Source organism: Prionailurus viverrinus, chromosome A3, assembly GCF_022837055.1.
Source record: "Prionailurus viverrinus isolate Anna chromosome A3, UM_Priviv_1.0, whole genome shotgun sequence".
Lineage (NCBI taxonomy): Eukaryota > Metazoa > Chordata > Mammalia > Carnivora > Felidae > Prionailurus > Prionailurus viverrinus.
The window spans coordinates 113,962,682-113,990,636 of record NC_062563.1 but is presented as its reverse complement, the minus strand read 5'-3'; the positions used below and the strand labels follow the sequence as shown (position 1 = coordinate 113,990,636).

General features: G+C 40.3%; 1 protein-coding gene across 8 annotated transcripts in view; it reads left to right on the top strand.

Annotated features, from left to right (window-relative positions):
• LTBP1 (latent transforming growth factor beta binding protein 1) overlaps positions 1-27,955 on the top strand; it is a 410,698-nt gene that overhangs the window by 298,045 nt on the left and 84,698 nt on the right. For 7 of the 8 annotated variants that reach the window (XM_047852622.1, XM_047852625.1, XM_047852626.1 and 4 more), the window contains 6 exons: positions 384-509; positions 916-1,038; positions 4,740-4,859; positions 16,636-16,758; positions 21,354-21,476; positions 23,830-23,952. In XM_047852622.1, the coding sequence (XP_047708578.1) occupies positions 384-509; positions 916-1,038; positions 4,740-4,859; positions 16,636-16,758; positions 21,354-21,476; positions 23,830-23,952 (738 nt within the window). The remainder of the gene's footprint in view (positions 1-383; positions 510-915; positions 1,039-4,739; positions 4,860-16,635; positions 16,759-21,353; positions 21,477-23,829; positions 23,953-27,955) is intronic. The other variant, XM_047852623.1, reaches the window with a different exon arrangement.

The window sequence follows — 27,955 nt, the reverse complement described above, 5'->3', positions numbered from 1 at the left end:
CCCACGTGCACAGTGGGAGAGTCCCTTTTACAGTTTTTCTGGCACTCTCTCCTGAGCTGGCCTGGGAGTTGCACATGAATTTCAGTGCTTAGATGATTCCATGTATCAGAGGGGTCCTTCTGTGTTGACCTAAATCTGTCTCACAAACACCAATGTGAAGGTTGTAGTTTTAGCTTTTCAAACAATATACCATAAGTGTATTCCCTGTTCCCAGTAACCATCCTTCAAGCATCTGAGGCGTATGATCATGTCTCCCTTTCCTAGTCTCCTCGGTTATAAGGATGTGGTGCTCAGGGAATAGTGTGCTGCTATTTTATGAACAGGGAAACTGAGAATTTCATGCCACACGACACTGATACTTTTATCTGTATTTTTGTTAACAGATATTGATGAATGCACTCAGGTCCAACAGCTCTGTTCCCAGGGACGTTGTGAAAACACCGAGGGAAGTTTCTTGTGTATTTGCCCAGCAGGATTTATGGCCAGTGAGGAGGGTCCTAACTGCATAGGTAATGGCTGTGCTCTTCCTGATGCATAAATTCCCAGATCTGGGTTGTTAGCTCCCCTAAGATCCCATCAATCTTAAATGCTTATTCTGGCAACCCAGAATTTATTACTGAACACCTTTTATGACATAGTCATCTGCTAGATACTGGAGGATATAAATATGGAAGTTTTTTTCTCCAATGCTACGGAATGAAGAGTGTCAAGTGTGTGCAGAGACCCAAGATGTTAAATGTGTTGGGTCCCACATAAATCAAAACCACTCAATTTTGAAACACATCAAACAAATCAAAGGGATAGTAGTGGGAATCGGTTGTTTGATTCTTGACTTCAAACTGACCTGGGAGATGGGAGAGGTTTGAAATTCTGTTTGGAGAAATAAAACTCGACTGTGTTTTCTGCTTCGTATAGATGTTGACGAGTGCCTGAGGCCAGATGTGTGTGGGGAAGGACACTGCATCAATACCGTGGGGGCCTTCCGGTGTGAATACTGCGACAGCGGGTACCGCATGACCCGGGGCGGCCGTTGTGAGGGTGAGTCAGTGCCACCTTGAAGTGTGGAGCACACGTGATGGTGAAATGCAGGGCTGGGTCCACACTTGGGACTTTCCTCCACCAGCCTGTGCATGATATCAGCTCATCGAAGCTCTTCCTGCCTTCTGCAGTCACAGCCTCTTGGCCTCGCTTCAGGGACTTTGGATTGTTTTCCATTGTCTTCCATCTTCGCTCTCCCCTTGTCCACCTCAGCATCTGCCTTCCCTGGTAGTTTGAGTGAATCGCTGTAGAACAATTGATTGTGGAGCATCGTAGCGTAAGCCCAGGCTTAATTACAGCGTCTGGATCATTCATCTGGGAACATGGTGCAGATTTACCCGCTGTTGGTTTTTAGTTTCCACCCTTCTTGCCCTATTACATTCCTTTTTTGCAGCTTGTCTTACGTGTGTTCTGGGACTTGGTTACAAACCCTTCTGTACCAAAGTTCCCTCTGACTAACTCCAGGTTGCATTCTAGCCACGCTAGATAAAATTTCTTTATTATTGATTGCGGCAATGAGTTTGCTAGTATTATATTAAAAAAAAAAAAAGTTCTGAGAAGCTTTTAGAGTATGGCCAGAATGCTTAACCATTTAATATTTCTGCTCATGTTTGTATCCCAGTTATACAGGTTCTTTTTGAAACCACCATGGTGCTTTTTAAATAATTATTTTCATGAAGAAATATGTTGCACTTCTGCTTGAATGCTGCCATGGATATGTGCCAGGGAAGGGAAGAGGGGTCCCTGAATACTTTTCTGAGGGGCCAGGCCATGTGGATGGTCCCTGGTTCCACGGGGGTTCTTTGCCTGTGGCCGCCTGAAGATCAGCCCATTTTCTAATATGGCTCGACTTCCAGACCAAGGGAGGGACGGACAAGTTTGGGCAGGCTGCCCTCAGCTGTCCCTGCCTCCTCTGCATTGGTTTTCTACATGGATCTAATGATCTGGTCCTGGAGGGAGAGCTAATTCGGTGTTTTGGCAGTCTGTCCCTGCCTCTCCCCCTGGCCCCTTGCATTCTGATCTGGAGAGACACGGGAGCATTTTACATTCCTGAATCTCTGATCAACTAGGATCACAACAGAACTATAAGGTCTCTTCCCTGGCAGCTGAGGGCCATGAGACAACAGGGGTGAAGTGTGCCCACTCTCCTTTTATAGGGGACCCTCACTCTGCCCTGGAGAGGCACATGCCCCCTTGGGAGGGGGCAGGACTGTGGCATTAGCTCCTGACTTCTGCGCTTAGTCACTTTATGGCTTGGAGCCAGCGACTTGGCCCCTTTGGATTGTTAACTTGGGAGCCACAAAGTTAACTTTCAGAGCTGTCCTGAGAATAAATGCGTGTTGTGGTATCTTGTGTGGTGCCTTTCACCTTATTAGTTCTCAAGAACCATTCTCTAGAAACCTCCCCCCTTTCCTGATGACTTTGTTTTTGCATGGGCCTTCTTGGTACATCTATAGCTTTGGAAATGCTTTTAAAGAAATGGCGTGGTTTACCTGACAAGCCTTTATGTGTAAAACAACACTCCCCGAAAAAGTCAAATGCTGATTCTAAAATTTTTTTCAATGTTTATTTATTTTTGAGAGAGAGAGAATGCACATGTGACCAAGTGGGGGAGGAGCAGAGAGAGAGAGAGACACAGAATCCAAAGCAGGCTCCAGGCTCTGAGCTGTCCGCACAGAGCCCCACGTGGATCTTGAACCCATGAGCCATGAGATCATGACCTGAGCTGAAGTCAGATACTTAACTGATCGAAGTCACATGCTGATTCTTAAGTCATACTTACAGTTTCAGGATGGGGAGTTGAGGCATTTAAGTAGTAACTATGGTGCAAGGATGGAAAGTGGGAAGGAGTAGAAATTTGAAAATTCTGTACGTAAACAGGAAACCGATGGAGCCTGTTCAGTAATATTTGGTGTATGGAAATTATTTCACAGAAATACTACCAGGGTTCCCTGAGTAAATAATTCATAATTCTATCCCCATGAAATGGCTTGAAAAGAAGGAGCCAAATAACATGGCTGTTTTCTAATTTCGTCATGGACCAGAACCAAAGGTCCCCAGGCTCCTGGCTCACCAAAGATTTTCTCAGCTGCCACTAACAAAGTTGCTTTCAAACAGCCCCAGTCTCCAAGGAGTCTATTGTAGTTCACAGACATTATCTCATGCATCCTTACTTTGTCCTGCTGAGGTATTACCAGGCAGGTAGTCCCTAATTTATAGATGAGGGAACGAGCAGACAGAGGTGAGAGTGGCCGGAAATGCAGGGATGTTGTCTTGTCTTGCTTCGCGTTGCATCTTATTTATTGGGCCAGCCTTCCTTAAAACCTTCTCTGACTTAACAGTTGTAGTTCTATTTAAAAAAAAATCCTTCCAGAGAAGAATGTAATGCTGTTTGGAAAATGAAACTGGCAGGCGTCATCTTTCTGTAGAACAAGAAGTCCCAGAACATCTGACCTAAAACACACACACACACACACACACACACACACACACACACCACTATGTGTCATTGTCTGTTGGCAAGGATTTTTCGCTGATAGGAAAAAAAAATTACCACACTGACTTGGTGCTTATTCTATTAATAACATCTTCAACATTTTTCCTTTGAGCATCTTTTTTACTTGAAGCGTATTTTGACCCTTGTCTGGTGATAATGAGAGATAATTTTTGAGAATTTCCCAGAATGGATGAATGTATCCGTTATATATTTCTTTCACTTTTTGCTTATGTCCTGAAAATTGTCTTTATATTTTGCATATGATTGGAGGTCCTATATGTATCTTATATTGGAACACTTAGACAGTAAATACACTCATTTGAATTCAGACTCCAATCCCAGAAAAAAATGATCGTTTCAAATGGGGCTGGTATCCAAGGTGTTCCCACTCTTGTTAAACTCCTGAACCATTTCCTGTATCCTGCTTTCCCCTTTTGTTGTTCTACCATTCTTCAAAATGCCTAGAGCCTCTGTAGTAGTTACGTCCGCCACAGCCCCAAGCATATTTAAGGTGTTGTTTTTCTCCTCACATTGAAAAGAACAGTGATGAATAACTCCAGTTAGCTGTGAATGTGAATAATAAGGTATATTTTTATTAGAAAATATTAGCATACGATCATATCACCATGTTTTTTGGAAAGTCTGGCAAATATTTGATGAGTTCATTTTCTCCTAATGTTCTGTTTCCACCTCCAAGGAGTTCACAGCCTGTGAAAGGTTTTAAATTATTCAAACCTTGGGTGTTCTTAGGCCCATGAAGCCAAAGCAAGGATTTCCCTAGAGCATCCATTGTCTGCAGAGAGAACCTCTGGCCAGGTGGATATGTGGCTTTGTCACTCTCATGCCTGTTTATTATATTTCTTTCTGGCAAGCTGCAGTATTCCTTCAAAGGTTTGGTGTTCAGAAAATGGCCCCCAAGAAGCTGCCAGCTCCCAGCAATGGAGAGGTCTAACCCTGCCAGTTGGAAAACTGGGGCCAAGTTTTTCCTTTGGATGTGTGTAAATATTTTACTCAAGGTCTACCTGGCCTTGCATTATTGTTGTGGTGGTTAAGTGTAGGCACAGTGTTTGACTTACCTAGTTATGGTTTTCTCCACCAAAATGTAGATACAACATACCTTTTTCCCCCCCGGCTTCATCAGAAAAGTGAATGTTTGCTTCCGTATTCTGATAAATGCTTGTGACCTACTTTTCCAATTTTTCAGATATTGATGAATGTTTAACTCCAAGCACTTGTCCAGATGAGCAGTGCGTGAATTCTCCTGGATCTTACCAGTGTGTTCCCTGCACAGAAGGGTTCCGAGGCTGGAATGGGCAATGTCTTGGTAGGTACTAGAGTGTTCTTATCAAAGTCTTGTTTTTTCTGCCTAGTGCATTTTCTGACAGAGTGATGTAATGCCAAGTGATCCCTCGTTCAAAATGGAAAAAAAGAGAAAAAATGGAATATGACAAAGTTGTGTCATTCTGAGAAAACTTCTGAGAAAAGTTCAAAGTCACTTTTAACCATGGAGAAAATGGGAAAACAAGTTGGTAGGAAGAATGGGAGATTTTACCTGGGAGAAATAATTCTGAGTGAAGCAAATTATGGTCTTTGATGTGATAAATAACCAGGACCAAATAAAACAGTAATCACCACAGGGAGGGAGAGGTGGAGGCAACAGGCTAAAAAAGAAAGAAAAGGCCTAAGAAGAGGCCGCTTACCACACACTAATAGAATTTGGAAGCATACAGCACAAACATGGAGCAGAAGAGAAATCTTGATGGCTTGTCTCTGACGTGTATTCACTGAAGTCTTTACTAAATACTTCATACCAACATTAGGCACTGAGGAAGAGAAGCATCAAATTTGCTTTCAGTCTCTTTAGCTGTGCTCCACTTAGCTTTCCCCCTTAATGGTTTTCCCCTGTGTTTCTGTCTCTGTCTCTAATATTTTCCTTAGAAGCTGAGCTCTTTTACACTCAATGCCAGACTCTGACCATGTGTGTTAAACTTCTCATTTCTTCATACCTTCCTTCCTTCTTCCACAAAGGCTGAAGAGCTTACTGTATATACCCAGGGTTGTGCTGTGTGCTGGGATATGTTGAGGGACAAAAAAAGTACCTTCCTCATGGAACTGTCTGGCGAGGAAGACTCATAAGTATCTCATAAGTAAATGCAAAGGCACCAATAAGACAGTGCTGGGAAGTAGGGTTCTCTGCTGCTCTAAGAGTGTGCGATAGAACGAGTTGCCTCTGGGAAAATTCCTGATCGAGGTTACACTGAGGAAGGGGAGGGGATGGAGATAAGTTTGGACAGAGGAAACAGCCTGTGCAGGGCGCTTGTGGAAGGAGGAAGCAGTCAGGTTCACCTTTCAGTCACTAGCTGAAGGGCTAGACAGAGAACAAGGGAAGATTGGCCGCAGGATGAGGAGGCAGAACACGCTAGATGGACCCTCTCAGTCTTACTTAAGGTGCTCATCTTTACTCGTACACCTCTGGGAAGATGTTTAGGTGTTGCAGAGCAGACAGGATGAGTAGGCTCGGCAGAAAGAGTCCCAATTTCAAAGCTTTGGACTCATCACCAGGTTGCATAAGCTACGCCTCTGTACATGGCCATCTCCTTCTGTCGTTGGAATTGAGATGTTGATCTTTGGGAGAAGGGAAGATTTGGGTTCATTAATTGCTTATTTGATCTGCATTTGTTGATGTGATCGGTGCTGGTCAGAACATTATGTTTGGTTTTAATTTTCCCGTTTGGCATAAATTTCATACTTGCTTGTAAGGATTCCATTTGTGTTCTCATTTTCACATACTGAGGCATATTATAATCCAAGAGCAGAGCCTGAATTTTACCTTCAATAACTAAAATTCATCATAGTGGTATAAACACAGCCCTGATGCATGAACTTGCTAATGAAATATGACTGACCAAATTGGCAAGTGATCGTTCTTCAATACAAATGCGTTTATCTAGATTGGGCAATCATAAGAAATGAGTTCTCATACCTGGATGTGTGCAGTCAATCTAATCATGACCACTTTGCTCCGGTTTAATGACAGAAACACAGCATCTCATTTAAAAGTAACTTGACTTTGCCAACCAGACTTAGTGGAATCCTAAGCAGAAATCCTAGGTCACCATGTCAGTCACCCAAAGTCATACACTTAGGCACTTGTTCCAAGCACTACTTTTCGGTTTTGCATTGCTAAGGTCATGCAATTCCTATGACAAGTAGACTGTGTACTTTGTTTCCTTCTGCCTTTATCTACAGATCAGGCTTCTCCTCCATGATGATGTTTCAGTTTCATTCGTTGTTCAGAGCTGGACTTAGAGCTCTTCTTAGATTCTCAGGAGGGCTTTTGCAGATTATACCAAAACGGATCCGTGTTCATTTTTTATGGCAGTAGAGCTTTCACACGTTAAAAAGTTGAGTGTGACAAAAAGTTGATGTCGCAACATGCCTTTCTATTCTTACTGAACCAATGAATGAATGAGATTCTTCTGCGCTCAGCTCTGACAACGCTAATGAATACCCAGCGATGGCTCCTACATTTTAGTTCTCACCTTTATACTTCTGGTACTCTAAAATACTTTTCAAAGGTGCAGTCATTACTTAAGCTGATCATTGAGTTGAGCTAATCGACAACAATTGGATTATATATTTATTTTCAATTTAACAGTTGAGTGCCTACCAAGAGCCAGGCAGTTTTCAAGACCCCGGAGATTAAGGGAAAATAAAAAAATGCCTTCCCTTCTTTGCATGTGTACTCTAGAGCTTACATTGTGTTTGCAGATAAACAAGTCAGCAAGTAAAGTATGTGGTATGTCAGATGCGTTTTCAGTGCCATGAAGGAGAAAAAAATAAAATAAAACTGCCTTAGGGATAGGGAGAGTGTCAGATTCTATGGTGGTCAGAGAAGACATCAAATGATAAGTTATTTATACAGTGTTCCTTTCTAACTATTTGTTTTTTTTTCTCTGTTGGTTATTTGTGATGGGTGTGTGGCTTTTTAATATCATTTTAGTCCAGATAACTTAGGGTGCATTGATGAGACTGTTTTCCCCCAATTTTAAATGTATGAGAACATTAAAGACTTAAAATTATTCCAAATCTCACCATTTGAAGGAAAGTCTTACACTTGGTATTTGTTAGTTGCCGTCTGTAGAGAAGATAATCCCTATGTCACAGGGTTCTCTGTTCCATAAGTCGTCATGTCCTCCTTTTTCTACCACTCTGCACCCGCTGACTGAATGTTTTTAAATTATTACAATTAAAGTTGTACAGGGTCATATGTAATACTACTATCGTGTGGCATTATGCTTATGATTTTTTCTAAAGCCTGTTGATCTGTATATTGATTTGGCTCTTTTTCCTGTTACATGGATTCATTAGGAATTGAGAATTGCTATTTTGACTCATATTCTGCAGGGATTTGATGCCAGTTAGACTTTCTCCTTTTCCTGACTTAACAGTGAACTTGCTGAAACCATTAATGGCCTTGTATTCCTGCCATGTAAGCTGGCTCACTGATTGATGCTTCTCCTTGATTTATGAATTAGAGCAGAAATCATCTGGGGCCAAAACAGGTCAGATGTTAGCAGGTGTTGTCTGGAAGACCATGCTGTTTCCTAGTGTTGAGTTCAGGGCATATGATCCTTCGTTCTCAGTCGTTTATTGTCCACTTTCAAAATATCTATCCCTTGGTGCTTTTTGGCAACTCTTGTTGGCTCCTCTGTTAATGTAGCTTCTTCTTTCAAGTTGTGGATTTCAGTCCTCTCTTGAAAGCCACTTTCATCATTCAACATTGTATTCCTTGGACCTTACGTTCAGCCTGGAGTTGTTGCCCACTTGATCCCCGCCTCTAATGATTATTTCTTCACCCTGGGTTCTGGCGAGTTCCAACTGGCTGCTTCAACCAGGACCTTTCTTGAGGGAAGCCAGCCTGTCAGGTAGTCAATTAACAGGTTTCTCTTCACTCATGAAGAACAGGCCTGATTCAAACCCTACTAGAGCCATCCTTCAAAGGAGATCCTCTGATATTTAATTGTGTAAAGGTACATTGGGCAACTCTTCTGTAAAGATCGTATTTCGTTGAACTTAGACAGATTTTGAGCTATATGACCTCTCTGAAGCTTGGTTTCAATAGTTTTAAAATGGGTATTGAGATACTCTTCTTCATTGGATTTACTGTCAGAATTAAATAAGCAATATAAAGCATGTAGAAAGGCATGTGACACAATGTAGAACCCAATAAATGTTATAACCCTTCTTCCCCCAACTCTGTTATCCTCCCGTTTACCTCCTTAATCCTGAAATATAAGAAGGGCAGTAATAACTGATACCTATCCAATAAATTCTATGTCAAGTTTCTGTGTGTAACTATCCTTGGCTTTTCCTAAGCTCATTTCCTGTAGTTCTTCCCTCTCCCTGTGTCATCGGAGCCTTCGTTTATGAATCTAAGTAATCTTAATCTTAGAGTTTCATTTCAACTTCTGGACATTTTTGTTTAGCTGGGATATATTGCTTAAGAATCCTCATGCTTTTCTGTAGGATCACTGATCATCCCTAACAAATGTTTCGCCTTCTGCAATACTGCCATTTCCATCCTTCTACTTCACTTTCTTTGCTCACCTTCATAAGATACGGTATCTATCACCTGGTGGTTGTATGCAGGCAGCGCTTAGTTTACTTTATTGTCTTACTTTAGAATTGAGTCTGTGAGAAACCATGTGACCTGGGAACACAAATTTCTGAGATTTTTATCATAGTAATCCTTCTCTGTCAAACCATAATTAAGTTAATGGTGACTCTGTGACTCCGATTTATGTTTTCTAAACGTAATGGGTCCTAGGCATTTGAAGAACTCCGTGTTATTTGATCCACTTGACAACGGGTTAGCCTTAGTCTTAACGAAAACCAGGTGCAGAGAACTTACACGGTAAACGTGGAAAGCTCCTTGTTCTAGGAGTTCTTTTCACACTAGGATTTATTTTCAGATTTTGAGGAATCGTTAACCTTTATGGAATACATGAATATTCATAGACTTATATGAAATTGGAGACTTTCATCCTACATTTATTTATTTTGTATAAGATGGCAACAGAACTGAACATCCACCTTTTGCAGATATTATTAAATGTGCAAACACCAGCCTAATCCCTAATCCCACTGTATGCTAAAGAAGTCTTCTAATTAGTCACTACGTTATTATCGAACACCTAATTATGTGCTTAATTCCAAAGAAGATTTGGAGTTGTAAATGAGCAAAAAAAAAAAAAAAAAAAAGTACAGAATAGAACGGTGCTTCTCAGGGGATGGGAGCTAGTAGAATTGGGGAGATATTGTTTAAGGATGGAAGCTTGGAACTGGCAGGTAGGTAAGCCCTGGGGATCTATTGCATAGGTTACTGATGATTACAACAGTGCTGTGTTACAGTGATTATAGTCAACAATGCTGTGTTATAAACTTCAAAGCTGCTAAGAGGTTAGATCATGATTATGTTCACAAAAAAAGGAAATAATTATGGGACATAATAGAGGTCTTAGCTAACATGGTTAGTATCTTGCAATATATAAGTATATCAAATCATCACTTAAACTTACACAATGTTATGTCAATTATACCTAAATTAAAAATGCAAACAAGAGAGGCGCCTGGGTGGCTCAGTGGGTTAAGCGTCCAACTTCAGCTCAGGTCATGATCTGACAGCTTGAGAGTTTGAGCCCCACATTGGGCTCTGTGCTGACAGCTCAGAGCCTGGAGCCTGCTTCAGATTCTTGGTTTCCCTCTCTCTGTTCCTCCCCTGCTCACACTTTGTCTCTCTTTCTCATTTAAAAAGAAAAGAGAAAGCAAACAAGAAACTACTTTTGAAGGCAGGAAACATGCCTGTGTGGGGAGACTAATTATTATAATAACAACAAACTTCTCTTACATTGTTACAAAGGGCTTTGACTTCGTTGTGTTTTTTTTGTTGCTGTTGTTGTTTTTGGGGTTTTTTTTTGGTCCTCAGGGTAGTCTTCCCTGTAGTACACATATAGAAATTGATTCCCAGAGAGGGTAATGGGCTTGCCTAAGGTTATAGGTAATAAATGGCAGATCTAGAACATGATCCCAGGTCTTTTATTTCCCAAACTAGTGTTCTATTCTATACACTACCTCATATCTCTCTCCTCTTTACCCAGGAAAATTAGAGAACAAAACAATATGAAGGTAACGAGGAAGACAAAAAAGTTCATAGAAAGGAGAGATCCATGTGGGTGCGAATCCTCCCTTGCAAGCAGCAATAATAATGGCTCAGGGATTCTTGACTCTAAGATGGCAGCTTGCACCACGGATAGCCCCAATTGAGTTTTGCTGAAAGACAAAATATTCTTTTGGAAAGGTGAAGTAGGAAAGCAGTAATTCGGTACGATTAATGGATTGGTTTTCTGAGATCATCTTTGTCTCTTTATCTGGGATGTATATAGCATTGGCTCTTTTCCAGTCCTAAACAACAGTGATGAGTCTTTGGGGGATGTGTAACATATTTTTGTAGGCTGCAGTCCTACTGCATGTCTTTGTCAGACTTGACAGAGGGCGTCTGAGATCCTGAGGATTTACTGTACCTCGAGTGCAGGTTGTTCAAAACACTCGCCTAACTGGCTTCTGTATCTTACTTTGCCATGCTTGCTTTTCTGTCAAATATGTTCTGTCATTGTCTTTACTATAAAAGACTGTGTATAATGAATAGTTGAGGGATAACCGAATTAATATCATGGTTGGGGTAGGGAATAATCTCATACTTTCAGGTAGCCATAGTGATGGAATATGTTTACTTCCCTTATCAAACGATGCTCATTCATTGAAGTTTGTGTTGACCACTAAGGAATTAAACGAGACTGAATGGCCTCTGAAAAATGACTGGCTTGCAGTGTTGAGAGATTCATTTCCTGGAAAGTACAGGAAGTAATGCAGGTGCACTCTTGCTCTGGAATCAACTCTCACCAGCCTCAAGGAGCTGATAGGTGAAGTAGAAAGTGGCACCACAGCCTTGAACTGACTTGTGTGAGGTCAGCCACTGAATACCCTCTATACCTCCAGAGGTTAGGCTTCCCAGAGAGGGGCTTTAGGCTGCCTGGTGTGTTCCCAGGACATGAGGAAGGGAAATTTCAAAAGGGTTCCTGACCCAGAGGAATTACATCCAAAGGCAATGAGAGGCTTTGCAGGTGGGTTTGCTGGCCAGTGGAAAGTTGTCTTTGTCAAATTGTGGAGAATGGAAAGTTGCCAGAGATCTGGAAAGAGATTAATGTCCTCACTTCCCCCCCGCCCCCAAAGAAGAAAGAAGGTGCAGTTCAGGAACTAATGACCACTGAACTTCATCTTAACCTTGACAAAGAACTGTAGGCTGCAGGATGCAAATGATAAGGTGAAGCATTTTAAAAGAAAAAGATGATCGTAAGAATCAGCCAGGGCTCACTGAGGACAAATCATGCGTGGCTATTCTGACTGCCTCTTCTGATGGCCTTCTCAGAGGAGCAGATCATGAAATCCTGTAGGCATGGCATATTTAGTTTTCAACAGGCCTCTGTTACAGTCTCTCAGGGTATTGTAGATGAGAATGATGAATTTGGATTGGGTGATAGTATACTGGGATGGATCCATAAACTTTTGAATGATCATATCCATGAAGTGCTGACCACAATAAACCCCTGGTAATTCCCTTACTATGGGAGTTTTAATTAATTCATTGAATAGAAAATGTCAAATTATGTCCCAAAAGCCCATTGGTAAATTGTACTTGGGGAGATCAGAAGACATTTTTCTACAGACACCATACTTTTCATGATGTTTCCCTTTTAAGCTCACTATGTATATGCCTCATAAGAATTTGGTAATGTGACTTCTACAAAACCATGATCCTAATCTCAGAGTAAGATGGGTTTTGAACTCTAATTAAAAAAAATTTTTTTTAATGTTTATTATTGAGAGACATAGAGTGTGAGCAGGGGAGGGGCAGAGAGAGAGCGAGACACAGAATCCGAAGCAGGCTCCAGGCTCTGAGCTATTAGCACAGAGCCCGATGTGGCGCTTGAACTCACAAGCTGTGAGATGATGACCTGAGCCAAAGTCATACACTTAACCGACTGAGCCCCCCAAGTGCCCCTTGAACTCTAATTTAGAAACGAAAGGCCTAACCATCTCTCTCTGTAGCAGGGATTAGGGGGTGTGGATCTTGGATGGTGGACTGAATAGGGACTACCTTGTTTCTCGTAGCATTGATCTTCTAGAAGGTTCAAGCCCCTTGAACTCTAATTTAGAAACGAAAGGCCTAACCATCTCTCTCTGTAGCAGGGATTAGGGGGTGTGGATCTTGGATGGTGGACTGAATAGGGACTACCTTGTTTCTCGTAGCATTGATCTTCTAGAAGGTTCAAGGTAAGAACTGGGGGGGCAGGTGGCAGGCTTTCTGTCAATAACACTCAGGGCCCCAGAAGTTTGTGTCCTTGACTGAATGGAAGAACACTGGAAACCATTGACAGTTTTTAAAGGAGCAACACCATTTTTTAAAAAGGTCTATTTTGAGAGAGGCAGAGAGATAGCATGAGCAGGAGAGGGGCAGTGAGAGGGAGAGAGAGAATCCCAAGGAGGCTCTGTGCTGACAGTGAACTATGAGATCATGACCTGAGCCAAAATCAAGAGTCAGATGCTTAACCGAATGAGCCACCCAGGCGTCCCAGGAGCAACACCATTGATCATATTTGTATTTTAGGTCACTCTGGCTACCTGCTGGATAGTGGATTAGAGAGGGCAAGACTCCAAGTAGAGAAACAGACTGTGATGGTAACCCATGTGAGAGAAAATGATGGTAGTAAGAAAGAAATAAAGCAGGGGTATTTGAGAGATATTTGGAAGGTAGAATTGATAAGACTGGTAATAAATTGAATGTGGGGAAAGAGGGAGAATAAGGAATCTAGATAGGATGACTTCCAGTTTTTGACTTGGGCATTTGGATAGTGGCATAATGTATTGACGTGGAAGGCAGCATAAAGAAAACATGGGGAAGGTCAGGTTTGGCTCTGAACACTCAGAGGTGCCTGTGACATATCAAGTGGAAGTGTCAGGAGACTGACCAACGAGGTTGTGGGGGTCTGCAGTTTAAGAGGGGTGTGGGCAAAAGATAAAATGGTGACTTTATTTCACTCCTTTTATACCCATCAAGTGAGGCCACACCTTCCTACTCTATGGAGATTCTTTTTTTTAAATTGAGGTATTATCTATAACATTAGATTCATTTCAGGTATACAACATAAGGATTTAGTATTTGTGTATATAACAAAATGATCATAATTCTAGTGAAAGTCCATCACCATTTATAGTTATGACATTAAAACATTGTTTTTCTTGTGATGAGGACTTTTAAGTTCAACTGTCTTAACTCTTAACTATGCAGTGCAGTACTACTGATTCAAGTATCTTATAAGTTGCAAGTATTTTATAAGTATTTCATCAACGATAATCTGCACTCTTAATTTGCTTTGACTAGAGAAAATAATGGTCTTAGAAACTGATTTTGTTGTTATATTCTGCAGTCCTGTAAGTCACATTTTCTGATGCATGAATAATTAAAGAGAACAGTCCATACATTTTTCAACTTGTTAACATTTTTGAAGCCAATCCATATCCTCGATGGGACATTTTAATGTTACTGTCTGGAATTTACATGCCTACTGTCTAGGCTCCTTCTGTCCCATTATTTACTTTGGCTCCAATGTTTGGCTTCTTCTTTCAAGTTGTTTGTATTCAGTGTTCATAAAAGTGGACTCCAACAACCAAGGAAAAGATGGACAATGAGACAGTTTGGAAGTGCTATTTTTGTTGTCATAGAGTAGGGTCAGTTCAGTAGTAGTAAGTGATTTTGTGAAGGCCAGGTAGAGTACTCACGCAGTGCTAATTCGCCGGCTGTTCTCTGTTTGCATGCGAGACGTATGCCTGTGTGCTTGGTTGCTCACACGCTTTTGCCTTATTTTGATAATACAGTAAAACCTTGATTTGCGCTCACGATTCATTCCAGAAACATGCTTGTAATCCAAAGCATACCAAAGTATATCAAAGCAAATTTCAAGAAACAGTAGCTCAGTCATGATCATGTAACATTCAGCATCACGTCCTACTCATATTGCAAGACCTCATTCATTTTATCGAGTTAAGTTGTGCTAGAAATGTTTGCTTGTCTTGCAGAACGCTCACAGAACGAGTTACTTGCAATCCAAGGTTTCACTGTACTCTGTTTCTCGATATCATTGTCGGAAAGCCGTAACCCAGTTTCAATGGAATGTCATGAGAACAAATGCAGTCTGAACTGTGAAATGCTGAACGAGATCTGTGTTAATGTGTTTGTGACTCTTTGCCTTTTAAGAGGGTGGAAAGCTTTACTGCTCTCAGGGTGAGCATTGCAAAATGCAATGGATGGAATCAAGAGCATTTCCCTTCTTATTGTTTGTCTGCCTTGGATAAGATGCTGTGCGTTATTGACCGCTGTAAAATTAAGCCTAAATCATGATGTGGTGTGTAATTTTAGCACTTAAGTAGTTTAAATTGTTCCCCTTAAGGTTTTGGTTGTCCATGCTACACTGTGTGTCTTCTTACTGGGACTTATGGTGGACTTACCAGAGGTGCACAAATGCGACATAGAACTCAAGTTTTTCTTCATGAAATAACAATATTCTAGCAGGAGATTAATGAATGCTGAATGAAATCAATGAACACTTAGATGATTGTTTTCTATATAAATGCTATGTTAGCAAACAATAAAAACAAACATACTCCTAATTCTTCAGCGGTTTCTAGCACTACACTTAACTTGTGTTAATAGAAACAGGTTAAGGGACACCTGAGTGGCTCAGTTGGATAAGTGTCCAACTTTGGCTTGGGTCATGATCTCATGGTTTGTGAGTTTGAGCCCCACATTGGGCCCTGCACTGATGGTGCAGAGCCTGCTTGGGATTTTCTCTCTCTTCCTTTTTCCTCTGCCCCACCCCCCACTTGGTGGCTCATGTGCACACGCTCGCTTGCTTGCTCTCTCAAAATAAAAAAAAAATAAACTTTAGAAACAGGTTAAAAGGATGGTCTTTGGAGTCAGGCTAACTGGATTCAAATATGAGCCCCCAGTTTCTAACCATGTGGCCTTGGGCAGTCTGTTTGAATTTCTCTGAGACTTGATTCTTTTGTCAGTGAAATGGTTAGCTTGGATGGCTTTTGTGAGGATTAAATAAGCATAAAGCCTTTAGTGCTTTTGTGCAGTAAGTGTTTGGTAAAGATTAGCCATTATTTTATCTGCCTCTGCAGTCTGTACCCTACCTTCAAATTGCCCAGTAGGCTTGTTGGTCCTCTAGATTGATTTTTATAATACTGATTCAATGCCATCTTTGGAAATTGTATCAGAGGTTTTTTCCTCCTTTCTGTTAACAGCTCCTGTGGTTTCTCTAGGTGATGAGTCCTATCCTTTCTTCAGTGAACCCTCCCTTCCTGCCGAACTCATCAGTTCCCTTACTAGACCTTGATACATCTTTGATTCTTTGGAATATTTCATTTTGTAGAGGGTGCTGCTCTAGAACCTCCCTCTCTTCTTCCCTCCCCTGTACAGCAAGCTTTCGCTGAATTCATTCATAAACATCTTCAGTTCCTTTTTTTTTTAATTTTTTAAATATTTACTTATTTTTGAGAGAGAGACAGAGCATGAACGGGGGAGGGTCAGAGAGAGGGAGACACAGAATCTGAAACAGGCTCCAGGCTCTGAGCTGTCAGCACAGAGCCCGACACGGGGCCCGAACTCACGGACTGTGAGATCATGACCTGAGCCAAAGTCGGATGCTCAACCGACTGAGCAACCCAGGCGCCCCTCTTCAGTTCCTTTTTTGAGTTACTTTGCAGAAAGTAAATTAAGGCATGGAACTATCCCACATGTTGTTCACACCGGAGCTGCCTTTCCTCCTTTGGGCTAATTTGAAAGCTTGTCTTAAAGAATCTGTCCTTTCTTTGAAGATGGACTATTTCTATTTTTAGCCAAATTCAACTTTATTTATGTTTTATTTCTTTTTTTCTATCTTTGTGGGTTTTTTCCCCCCTTATGCAACATTCTTCAGATGTGGATGAGTGTCTGGACCCACAGATCTGCACAAATGGTACTTGCTCGAACCTCGAAGGCTCCTATATGTGTTCATGCCACAAGGGCTACAGCCCAACCCCAGACCACAAGCACTGTAAAGGTAAATACTCTGATAGAATTTCTTACTTTTATTTGAACTGCATTTAAGAATCTGTTCGAGTAACTAGCTGAGAAAAGGGAACCAAAAAAAAAAAAAAAGGAATTATGCTGCCTGTCATGTATTTTAAATGAGCTACTTGGAGCACATTTTTGTTGGTATCTTTGAAAGTGACTCCTCACTGTGGTTACATACAGACCATATGTACTTAGATAAAGGAAAACAGCATAGTTTTAGAGAGCATCTATAAACCACAGGTCAATTTTTCATTTCTTGTGGTTATAAAAACTACAGTTGCACATTTCTGTGAATATACTAAAAACCATTGAATTGTACACTTTAGATGAATTATGTGGTGGTGAATTATATCTCAATAAAATTGCTATTGAAAACCTTCATTGTAGAAAATCTAGCAAAGAGAAAAGTAAAAAAAAAATTTTCTCAGTCTCATTCATGCATAGTCCTATCTCACAGATATTTTCTATCACTTTATTTTTAATGTGCAATTTTGTAAGTTTTGTCACTTAATAGTATATACATCATGAGCATTTTATATATCATTAATAACTTTACAGACATTATTTTTAAAAGCTGTTTAATAGTGCAGTGTGTTACTATTTCAGCATTTTTTTGCTGCTTATGTGTTGAACAACCATAATTTTTTTCCACCTTCTCATTATGTAAAAAAAAAAAAAAAAAGATCATTTATTTATTTATAAATGTGGAATAATTGGATAAAACATCTTTAATGTTTTTTATTATTTTGATAGAATGCTAATTTCTAATTTAAAAAAAATATTTTTTAATTCTAAAAGATTGAATATTTATTATATATGCTTATTTCTATTAATTTCCTGGAGACTTCTAATTATTACAACATTTATTTCATATTGCAACATGTATTTTGCAGATTGTTTTCTTGTGTAAATTTATGTTACTATCTGTTCCTATTTATCAGGTTTTTAAATCACTATATATGAACACTTTATATAAAGCACGTGTGTAAATCTATGTACCTGTGTCTTTGTATTACAAGTACACTTTTTTATGGCATATTGTTGTAATTTGTCCAAAGTTTCTCTAATTTCCTCTGCATAATTCTTTAAGTTTAATTTTTTTCTGTGGTCAAATCTGTGGATGGTTTCCTTCTGCTTCTACTGCTTTATACCTACAAGCATGCTCTTTCAAGGGGAGGAAAGGAAGAAATTCGTGAAGTTTTTCTTCTTTCTGAAGTGTCTCACTGAGAGTGAAGGATGTGGGGTGGGGATTAACTTCTCACTATGGTAGGTAGTAGTAAACAGGTATCTTACTCTCTTGTAAGAATAGTAGCCTCTCCCGCTGGCAGGAGCAGATTCCCAGACCTCTGGATTGGGTGGCTGACCCCTTACGTGCAGGGGAACACCAGTCACTCCCAGTGGAGCATGTAGGGGGGCCTCATCTCCCTTCCCTCCAGGTCCTTTTCCTGCTGGCCCATGTCCACAGTCTTCCTACCAAGTTCTTCTGGTGATTTGCTCTGCAGCCTTGGATACATTAAACTTGGATTTCCAGATCTCATATCATCTCTAAAATTCGGGGATTGGGTTTTTTAGAGGGATAACGCTCCAAGGAGACACATGTTGGGTGAATGGCTCGTTACCACTTTCTTACGCTTGGCTGCTGTCATCCCAGATGATCCTGCCCCGCTCTAGTAAGGCTTCCCAGCGCCCCAGAATTCCCACCATCGGCTGATGGCAGCCATAGAAACACTCATTTTCCGCTCTGTGTGGCGCTCTCCTGGGCTGCTGCAAAAGCTTCTCTTCATCCTTCCCTTCTTTCCTTCCGGGTATATCAAGGAACCCGCATGTTCCAGGCACTGTGTTCAAATGCAGATGCTGAGAGGTTTTAATCTCTCAAAGCACTTTTATTGGCTGGAAAAGACGCAAATCTACTACTATAATAGATAGAGGACCACATGATGAAGTTAACATTATCAGTGATGTATTATAAAAAAAAAAACAACCCTGTAAAATCCAAATGAAGTCTGGAGCTTAGTTTAAAAAGGAGGATTGTAGTGTATCAAACCCTCATTCAGTCACTCAGAAGCTGTGTGGGCTTGGATAAGTTTTCTTAATTTGCTAAGCCTTCCTTACTCATCTGCAAAAAGGCAACAATAATGGTACTTACTCAGGTGATGTGAGGATTGCGTGTGATAATACAGAAACAGCTTATATGGGGAGAAGGAGATTATGTCGGGACAGAGAGTGACATGTAGTTGACGTTGTTATGCACCACATTAAAGGTGTGTACAAGGCTCTGTTAAAGCCAAGAAGTCTGTGGCTAATCCTGTGTGCACACTTCTGGGAAAGCTTCACAGAGGTGCTGCTGTTCAACCTTGGTCTGAAAATTTTGAATATGGAGGGGAGAAGAACTTAGGAGGAAGAGAAAGCAACACATAATCAAAGGTTGGAGGTGTGAAAGGGCTATTCTCTCCACGTGGCATTTAACCTTGGCCCCTATTCCAGTTTTCCTTTGCATTATGGTCTGGGATAGGATCAGGCAAGATCCCCATCTTCTGCTCTGGAAACCTGCATATGGACTAATTATTTTCCTTACTCCCAGTCAAAGCCTACCCTTTTTATAATAATAAATCGCATAACATCCTTTTTCCTCTAATAATTTCATAGTCTTTCCCAAACTACATCAGCTCAAAGATGTAAATTCTTCCCAGATCTTAAATCTATCCTTTTTCCGGGGCGCCTGGGTGGCTCAGTTGGTTAAGTGTCTGACTTCGGCTCAGGTCATGATCTCATGGTTTGTGGGTTCGAGCCCCACATCGGGCTCTGTGCTGACAGCTCAGAGCCTGGAGCCTGCTTCGGATTCTGTGTCACTGCCTCTCTCTTCCCCTCCCCTGCTTGTGCTCTCTTGCTCTCTCTCTTTCTCTTTCACTCTGTCTCTCAAAATAAATAAATATTAAAAAAATTAAAAATCTGTCCCTTTTCCAATATTGCAACAACTGCCAATTTCACCTTAGTGCTAAATATTAACTTTGTTTTCATGTCGCTAAAGGTCCTGAAAACTTTTTTTCAGGTTGTAAGCATATCATCTAGTATATTAAATCAGTATTTGTTTCTTTAAATCTTTTGTGTATCTGTGTCTTTGTTATCTCTTTATACATTTAAGCACTGTATGTCCTAAATTTATAAATACCTAGGGATAGTCTCTGTTTTAACTCTGGGCTGGATTTGTCATAATAATATGTTTAAAAAGCCCCTTAAAGAAATCATGCTTGGTGAAAATGATACTTTCTATTTATCTTTGGGCACAGGAGAGAGAAGACTTTTGTCCTGCATGCCTATTTTATTAGAAAGCGTTCTTTTGTCATAGGAATTTTGTGCCTCATCAGAAAAGAAAAAGGGGTTTCCCCTTGGTCATCTTAAAGACCCAAAGATCACCTTATTCAAGATAACTGGATTACCTCAAGTTGTTCCAAATGTGTGTGTCATTACTTAAAATGAATTACTTCTGACAGTATTCCCAACATAAATGAGTAACTTATGTAAGATGTCTGCTTGGAGAGTGCTTAGAATGGACGGTATATTTTCGCTGCAGACATCTTCACATGGGAATGCTTAATTTGTCATCTTCTTTGAGAAAGTCAGAAAGAGTCCAAGGCACTAAAAATGTTGTCAGACGTTACATGAGATCCAACAGGCTACACGAGCTGTTGTTGGTCTTAAGATCTTAAGCTGACATCTCAAGTATTTAATTGAATGTGCTGAAAGAAAATATGGTGTAGGCTGTTCTTTGCTGTCGACCCCTCCTAAAGCTAATAGACTTAGAGCATTTGGAAAGGTAGAAAATAATTCTTCAAATGAAATTCAGCTCGCTTATTTCGTTTCTCTGTTGGCAGTCAGGACTTACTGTGTTGTGATGCCTTTTATTTATAAATAAGTGAAACAAAAATTGCTAGTAAAGCTAATTTTTCTTAAAAAATTAAAAATGAATTCATGAGGTCCTATTACAGTAATAGTGTTGGGAGCTATTTCAGGAAACATGGGATAATCTGACACCTTGCTTCTATCAGGATATAATTCACAAGATTAATGCCGCATGACAGGATAAGAAATACAACTTTGATCAGGAAACAGATAATTGTTAGTACTACTTGAGGGGAAGGATTGCAACAAATGGAATTCTCCTGGCAAAAACTTTCAGATGCATTTTAAATAATAAGATATTTTTAGGGGCGCTTGGGTGGCTCAATCGGTTAAGCGTCCGACTTTGGCTCAAGTCATGATCTCACAGTTCATGGGTTCCAGCCCTGTGTTGGGCTCTGTGCTGACCGCTCAGAGCCTGGAGCCTGCTTTGAATTTTGTGTCTCCCTCCCTCTCTGCCCCTCTCCCACTGTGCGCACTCTGACGCGCACTCACTCGCTCACCCTCTCTCAAAAATAAATAAGTAAATGTTTAAAAAATTAAAAAAAAATAATATATTTTTAGAAGAAAACAGTAGTTAGACATTGATCTTTAGGACGTGGTCTTATAGCTTGATTTGTAGTCTCAGAGTTTCGATAAGATAGAGACCTAATTTAAAAAAATTGTCCTTGTTTATATTTACAGATACTGATGAGTGTCAGCAGGGGAATCTGTGCATAAAAGGGCAGTGCAAGAACACTGAGGGCTCCTTCCAGTGTACCTGTGGGCAGGGCTACCAGCTGTCAGCAGCAAAAGACCAGTGTGAAGGTAGGAGTGTGGTTACGTGACCTACTGTGATTTTAGTTAGAGGCACCTGCCCTGAAAAAAGTGTCCTCCGTGAAGTGAGTGTGTCTTTCAGAAACAACCTGGATGATTGCTTAATGGTGCAAGAAAGCAAGGGACCTCAGCTTAAGTCAGAAAAGTCAATAGCACAGGATGGAAAAGGGCTAAATTTGAAAAAAAAAAGGTATTTGTGAGCAGTGGCTGAGCATTAATATTAGGAAGGAAAATTATTGCTCTCTGTGTAATTCCTTACTGCAGAAAATCAGTTCCATTAAATTCATTTGTAAGTTTTACCTACTAGGATTTCAGCAATTAGAATGTTACTATATCAGCCCAGTTTTAGGCTGTGGAATGTTAATGACCTTAGTTTTTGTGTGTAGTCAGCTTTTCACCATTTTTCCTTTTTAAAAAAATTTTACCAAACAAGAATTTTCAGCAAGATTGCAGTAAGTAGCATCCCCCTCATATCACTGATAAGGTTTGTGAAATAAATCCTCTTCCCACCAGTGATAGTATTTTGGACCTTGCTGTGGTTGACCTTAGAGTAAAAGTATATGTATTTCATCGAACCTCATGCAGAATCACTTTACTTCTCATTAAGTATATGCTTCCTGAGATTGAAGATATTTATGGTTTCACCTATGACAAGTATCAAGTGTCTCGAGTTTTTGAAAAGAAAGATCATTTGAATTTCATTTAAGAACAGAATACACACTCTACAAAGCCAATTTGTTTATTATAAGGAAATAAATCCTATCCATGTCTATATGTAAACTTTGAATAGTGAGTACCAATATCTCTTGGGATGCTATTATAAAAGACAATATGTGATGGTCCTATAACGAGATCTACCAGTATTATCAGAACAGTCCCCAATTTTCCCCTTCTTGAACATGGAAAGACATTACAATAGCCAGTCTAGAAGAGAAGAACACACACAAGCATATCCATGTACACAGATAAATTAAATAACTTGTTCTGGATTCTGCAAGTCTGTCTCAAAGTATTTATACTTTACTTTGTGACTTTTGACCTTAATTGTTAATTAGCCAAGCATTTATCAAATGCCCATCATGCATAAAATACTACAAATGTATATATAATAAGAGAAACCTACAGATAAGGTAATCAGGCTATCCTATTCAGCATCCCTTATTTTGAAGAGCCTGTGATGTCAGTACCAAAAATAAGTCAGACACATGCAAAACCACCCACCAGATTATCCATCGGGGAAAACTGATTTTAGGTGCCAAAATGCCATGATAATCAAATTGATGCTGTAAGCAGAGTGAGGAGAGCAGAGTTGTGAGGGGTCACTGTGAAAACTGATGTTTTTGTTGACTCTTCTAGAATCACATTGCCAGCAGTAGATAAATGTGCTCAGATGTGAGGAACAAAGTCTGTCAACAGCAACATGAATTAATGCCTGTTCACTGTAAAACACTAGATCATTTAAGTAATAAAGGATGTGGTAGACATAGTCCCTGCCCTCAAGAAACTTAAAATCTAAGGGTAAGATAGCTGAATACGTGTAATGTATCATTGTGTCTTCTATTGTGTGGACACGAGTGTGCTTTAGCCTGAGCTCAGGGTTGAGGTTACAAAACAAATCATCTCTAAGCTGAGGATATGTGGGTTAAGGAAGAGAGAGATTCAGTGGCAATGTAGATATCAGATTGGCTGAGAGGAGGGAAGGGCCATTAGATTTGGCCAGCAAATCATTCAGAGAGAGAGAGGGAGAGAGGGAAAGGAAAGAAAAACTAGGGAAGTCTAATTGCTAGGGGGCTGACAGGTATATCCGTGAAAAAGAAATGAAGACATTCATTGACTTGACACTTCGGCAAACTTCTCCTGTACAGGAGACCATGAATATGTGGACATGAATATGTGTACATGTATATGTACACATACAGTACATGAATATGTGATGCTATTTTCCAGGAAAACTTTGTTCACAGTAGTAGGAAGTGGGCTGTAGTTTGCTGACCTCTGCTTTAGATTATTATAGGCATAAATGCTTTTAAACTCAAGAGTGTTCTATTTGAACCTGTACAAGAGACTCAGGAAGCTTCATTCAGGTTTATAGATAACAGCAAAGCATTTGCCACCCATCAGTAAATATTGGGATGAATATGTGCAGATTCTTAGCTCACAGGTTAAGATTTTAAGTTCATCTGGATTTTTCCTACTGGAGGATTCATGACCTTTTATTAGAGATCAGTTTAATGAAGAGGCTAAATTAATTATAAACTAGTTTATAGACCTTTTTTTACATGCATGATTAAAAATATTTTTAAAGCACCACTTCTACCGTTTCTTTTTACCTTCTGGTTCCTAGATATTGATGAATGTCAGCATCATCATCTCTGCAGTAATGGACAGTGCAGGAACACAGAGGGCTCCTTCCTCTGTGTTTGTGACCAGGGTTACAGAGCATCCACCCTTGGAGACCACTGTGAAGGTGAGAACTGCTCTTGATTGCAGAGTCCTAGAGAGATCTGGATATCATCCTGGCTTCTCTTCTTGAATCCAACCTTTGGACTTCACAGTTGAGGACATTAGGTCCCTGGAAAAACATTTGCCTCATGGTCACACAAATAATGAAAAGAAGCTGGTAGAATGCAGGCTTTCCTTGTACTGCTTAGAACTGTTTTCTAGAAGAATTATGCCAACTAAAGGAGTAAAGAATTGAATTAGCCTTAGCTTCTCTCAGCTTTAGATGGTTTCTCCTGGGTATATAGTTCTGAATGGTAACACCTTGTGTATGTAGGTCCAGCATCCAAATAAGTAAACACAAATTAATTTTCCAGATTCCTGAAAAGTTTTTAAGAGCTAAAGTTTAATTCAGTTTTGAGCGTTTTGCCTAAATAGGTCTAAAAGATACGCCAGGTATACAGCATGGTGTAATTGTTAACTACCTACTACACCACTGCCTGGCCATGCCTCAGAACCCCTGGGGTGGTCTGGGCTACAGGGCTGGTCTGTCACCAGCCTGTTCACATGTGAATTGTCTCTGCTCACTGTCTACCCAACTAACCATTTTTTCCCAATTTACCCTCTGTTGTACTGCAAGTAAGCCCTGTCAGTTGTGAAACCAGGAATGTGAGCTTGGCAGGGTTGTGTCTCACATGGAGAGTTAGAGTTGTGAGTGAGGGTCTGAACCCCACTCTGGAGAGAAGCACATGAGGTTTTTAGTGAGTGGTTTGTGACTTGTACAAATGTGACATATTTGAGGCACAGTGTGTCATACATTGAAAAATGGCTATGATAGCTTTCTCATTTGTCAGTCCCTGTTGGTTGGGAAAGATCCGTTATACTTTATAGCCTCCTGTTTTACTAACCAAAGAACTTTGTGCCAGCATGGACAACCTTTCTGGAGGGCAGTTGGGGGCAGTTTCAGAGGCCCTAAGATGTTACTGCTGAATCAGCAAATCATCTAGGATTTGATCTTAAGATAATGGTGTTCTTTAAAGGGCTGATAACTCCAGTGAAAAGTTGTAATTAACATACCTCTTGATAAATAGTCAAACAAGTGATAAACCAAAGTAATGAAATTTGCTTAAGAAATCAGGTATTGGGAACTCCAGCACATATGGGTGGTTCAACATGGTGGCTTTCCAAGGTGGGAGAAGAGGGTGTGTAGCTGGGAGCTAGTCATGAACAACCTATTCCAGAAGTAAGTATGTGACAAGGCACATGCTAAGGCATTGAAAACGTAAATTGACCCCCAGCATCTCTCCTGCCCAAATCTCTGACCTGGCCAAGAGGGTAACCAGGCCATTGATTGGTCCTCAGTAGAAGGCATGCTCCTTTTTTTTGGCTGTTTTCATGTGTAACTGTCTCATCAGAAGTCCGGAATTTTTATTCTATCAACATCAGTTGTGTGAAAAGCCAAACAAAAGCTTTTTAGCCAATTTGCTCATCATTGTTAATATATATTCAATAAGAAAGTTTCTTTTGGAGTATATAATCAGTCCTTTTTCTCTTAAAGTCAGGGCTCATTTCCCTCGTGTTCTAGGTTATAAATAGGACTGGAGTCCATTCAACTAATTCAGTGCTCCCTTTGAAACTATAATAGCACTTCAGCCTGCTAATTCTCAACTAGTGGTGTTTCTGACCCTCCCCAGTGTTATGTAGCTGTAATTAACTGAGCTGTTACTGTTCACACCCCTCTCACAGCTGTGGGAGGAAGAACCGTCTTTCTTGTTGGCTTTTGTATTTACATGTGTAACTTTCCTCTAATAACTCTGGCAAAGGCCTTGTTTTCTTGCAATGTTACCCTACAGTTCTGCTGGCCTTCTCGCAGAGTCAGAATCCCAAGGATTGTGCTAATTTCTGTGTGTTACTTACTCCAGCATGCTCGGTAGCCACTCAGTCTGTGAAGGGTGGCCTCAGCTGTCCGGGTCATTAGAGGCCTTGGCATCGCAGCCATCAAAGGCTCTGCCTTGGACATGTTCCCCTTCTAGATACAGTCTCTCCTTCCATACCTCCCTTAGCATCTTCCTTACCCTGTCACAGTCTTTGCTCCATGCTAGTCCCTTGCAAAACCTGAGACCGATACAGGATTCACTCTTTCTGTGGCCCGTCTCTCTCGGTCTTTTCTTTGTGGACCAATCCAAAAAGTGAGGAGAAGTGCTAGTATTTGTTTCCTATGACACTTCATTCCAAGTCAGAAATCACTCATGTTTTCATGTATGCATTCATTCAACAAATACCTGAGTGCCAGTTTGTGCCAGGTACTGACCTGGGTACAGGATATACAGCAATAAACCAAACAGGCAATTTCTGCCTTTGTGGAGCTAACATTCTAGTGAGGGAGTTAATGATGCACATGATAAACAAGTAAAACATATAGTTCATTAAGTGGCAGTAAACACTATGGAGGAAAATAAAGGAGGGTATACAGGGAGGGGGATGATCTTACAGAGGCAAGCAGAAGTTTCTTTGAGATAATGGCATTTGATTATTTATTGGAAGACCATTCCGTTCAAAGGACTAGCAGATGCAAAGGCACTGAGAAATAGGCTTTGTAGAAGAGACTAGGAGTTTAACTTGCGCACTTTAAGTTTGGGATGTCTATAATGAGTATCCGAATGAAGATCTCTGAAAGGCAGTTGGAACTGTGCATGTGGAATTCAGGGGTGAGTCCTGGGTTTGGAATCATTAACATGTATAGAGATAGTGTTTAAGCCATAAAATTGGAAGACATCACCAAGGGAGTGAGTATGGCTAGAAGAGAGAAGGGGTCCAAAGATGGAGTCCTGGCCTTTCATTTATAAGTGAGGAGGAGAATAGGAATTAGCAAAGGGGATTGAGAACATGTGGCAGGAGAGGAAAGAGGAAAATCAAAATCTAAGAGAAGAAAACACTTCAGAGATTAGGGAGTTATGAACTTTGACATGAATGTTTGACACATATTGCTGCTGGGGAAGATGTAGGCCAGGACTGACCATGGGATTTAACAGGGTAGAGAGTCCTGGTGATTTTGACCAATGCAAAGGATTGAGGATTTAGCAGTGAAGGAGTAACCAAGATTAACTCTTGTTTCCTTAAAGCCTGTTGCTCAAATCCTAGAAGGGCTCTGTCTATCTTTCGTGCCACCCTAGGTGGTGTTGCAGGACAATTCAGTGTTGGGCTCTTTTAACATTCAACTACTTTTTTTTTTTTTTTTTTTTTTTTTTTGCTCTTTGAAGATCTGAATTCAGGTCTGAAAAAAATTTAGATTAAATCAGACTCTAATGCACTGAGTTTTCAAATCTACACAGTTATTTATAAACATGAGATATTGTTTCTTTTTCTCACATGTTATTTCTCTTAGATTTTGAAAAATGCATGAACATGAAATTATTTTAAAGTAGTGTGAACAAAGCTGATATGCTTCCATTATGCTAAGGCAAACATCTAGGTAATGGAGTATTTCTCTTGTTGATGAAATGCATGCTCTCAGGACTCTCCATCTTTTTTGAATTGGGATTTTTTCACATAATGCTGATAATCAAATATGCCTTTCCTTGGTTATCTCAGTTTCCTGCAGAACACAGAAAGGTAAATCACAAAACCAACCACCTACTCAGCACTCATTAGAATAGCTGTAGAGCTGTTAGGATAAATATGGAAACTCGGAGCTCTTACGCCTGCCTTGGGAATGTAAAGTGGTGTAGCCACCTTAGGAGGCTGTTTTATCACAAGTAAACTTACTCTGTGACCCAGCTACTCTACCCCTAGGAATTTACTCAAGGAAAAAATGAAAGCTTCTGGTTACACATAGACGTACACATGAATGTTTATCAAAACTTTATTCATAATAGCCACACTGTAAACAGTTCAGCTACTCATCCTAAGTAAATGGGTCAACGAATTGTGGCACCTTCATATGGCACAGTACTAAGCAATAAAGAGAGAGCTGTTGGTACACACAGTAACTTAGATCAATCTCAAAGACACTGTGCTGATCAGAGGAAGCC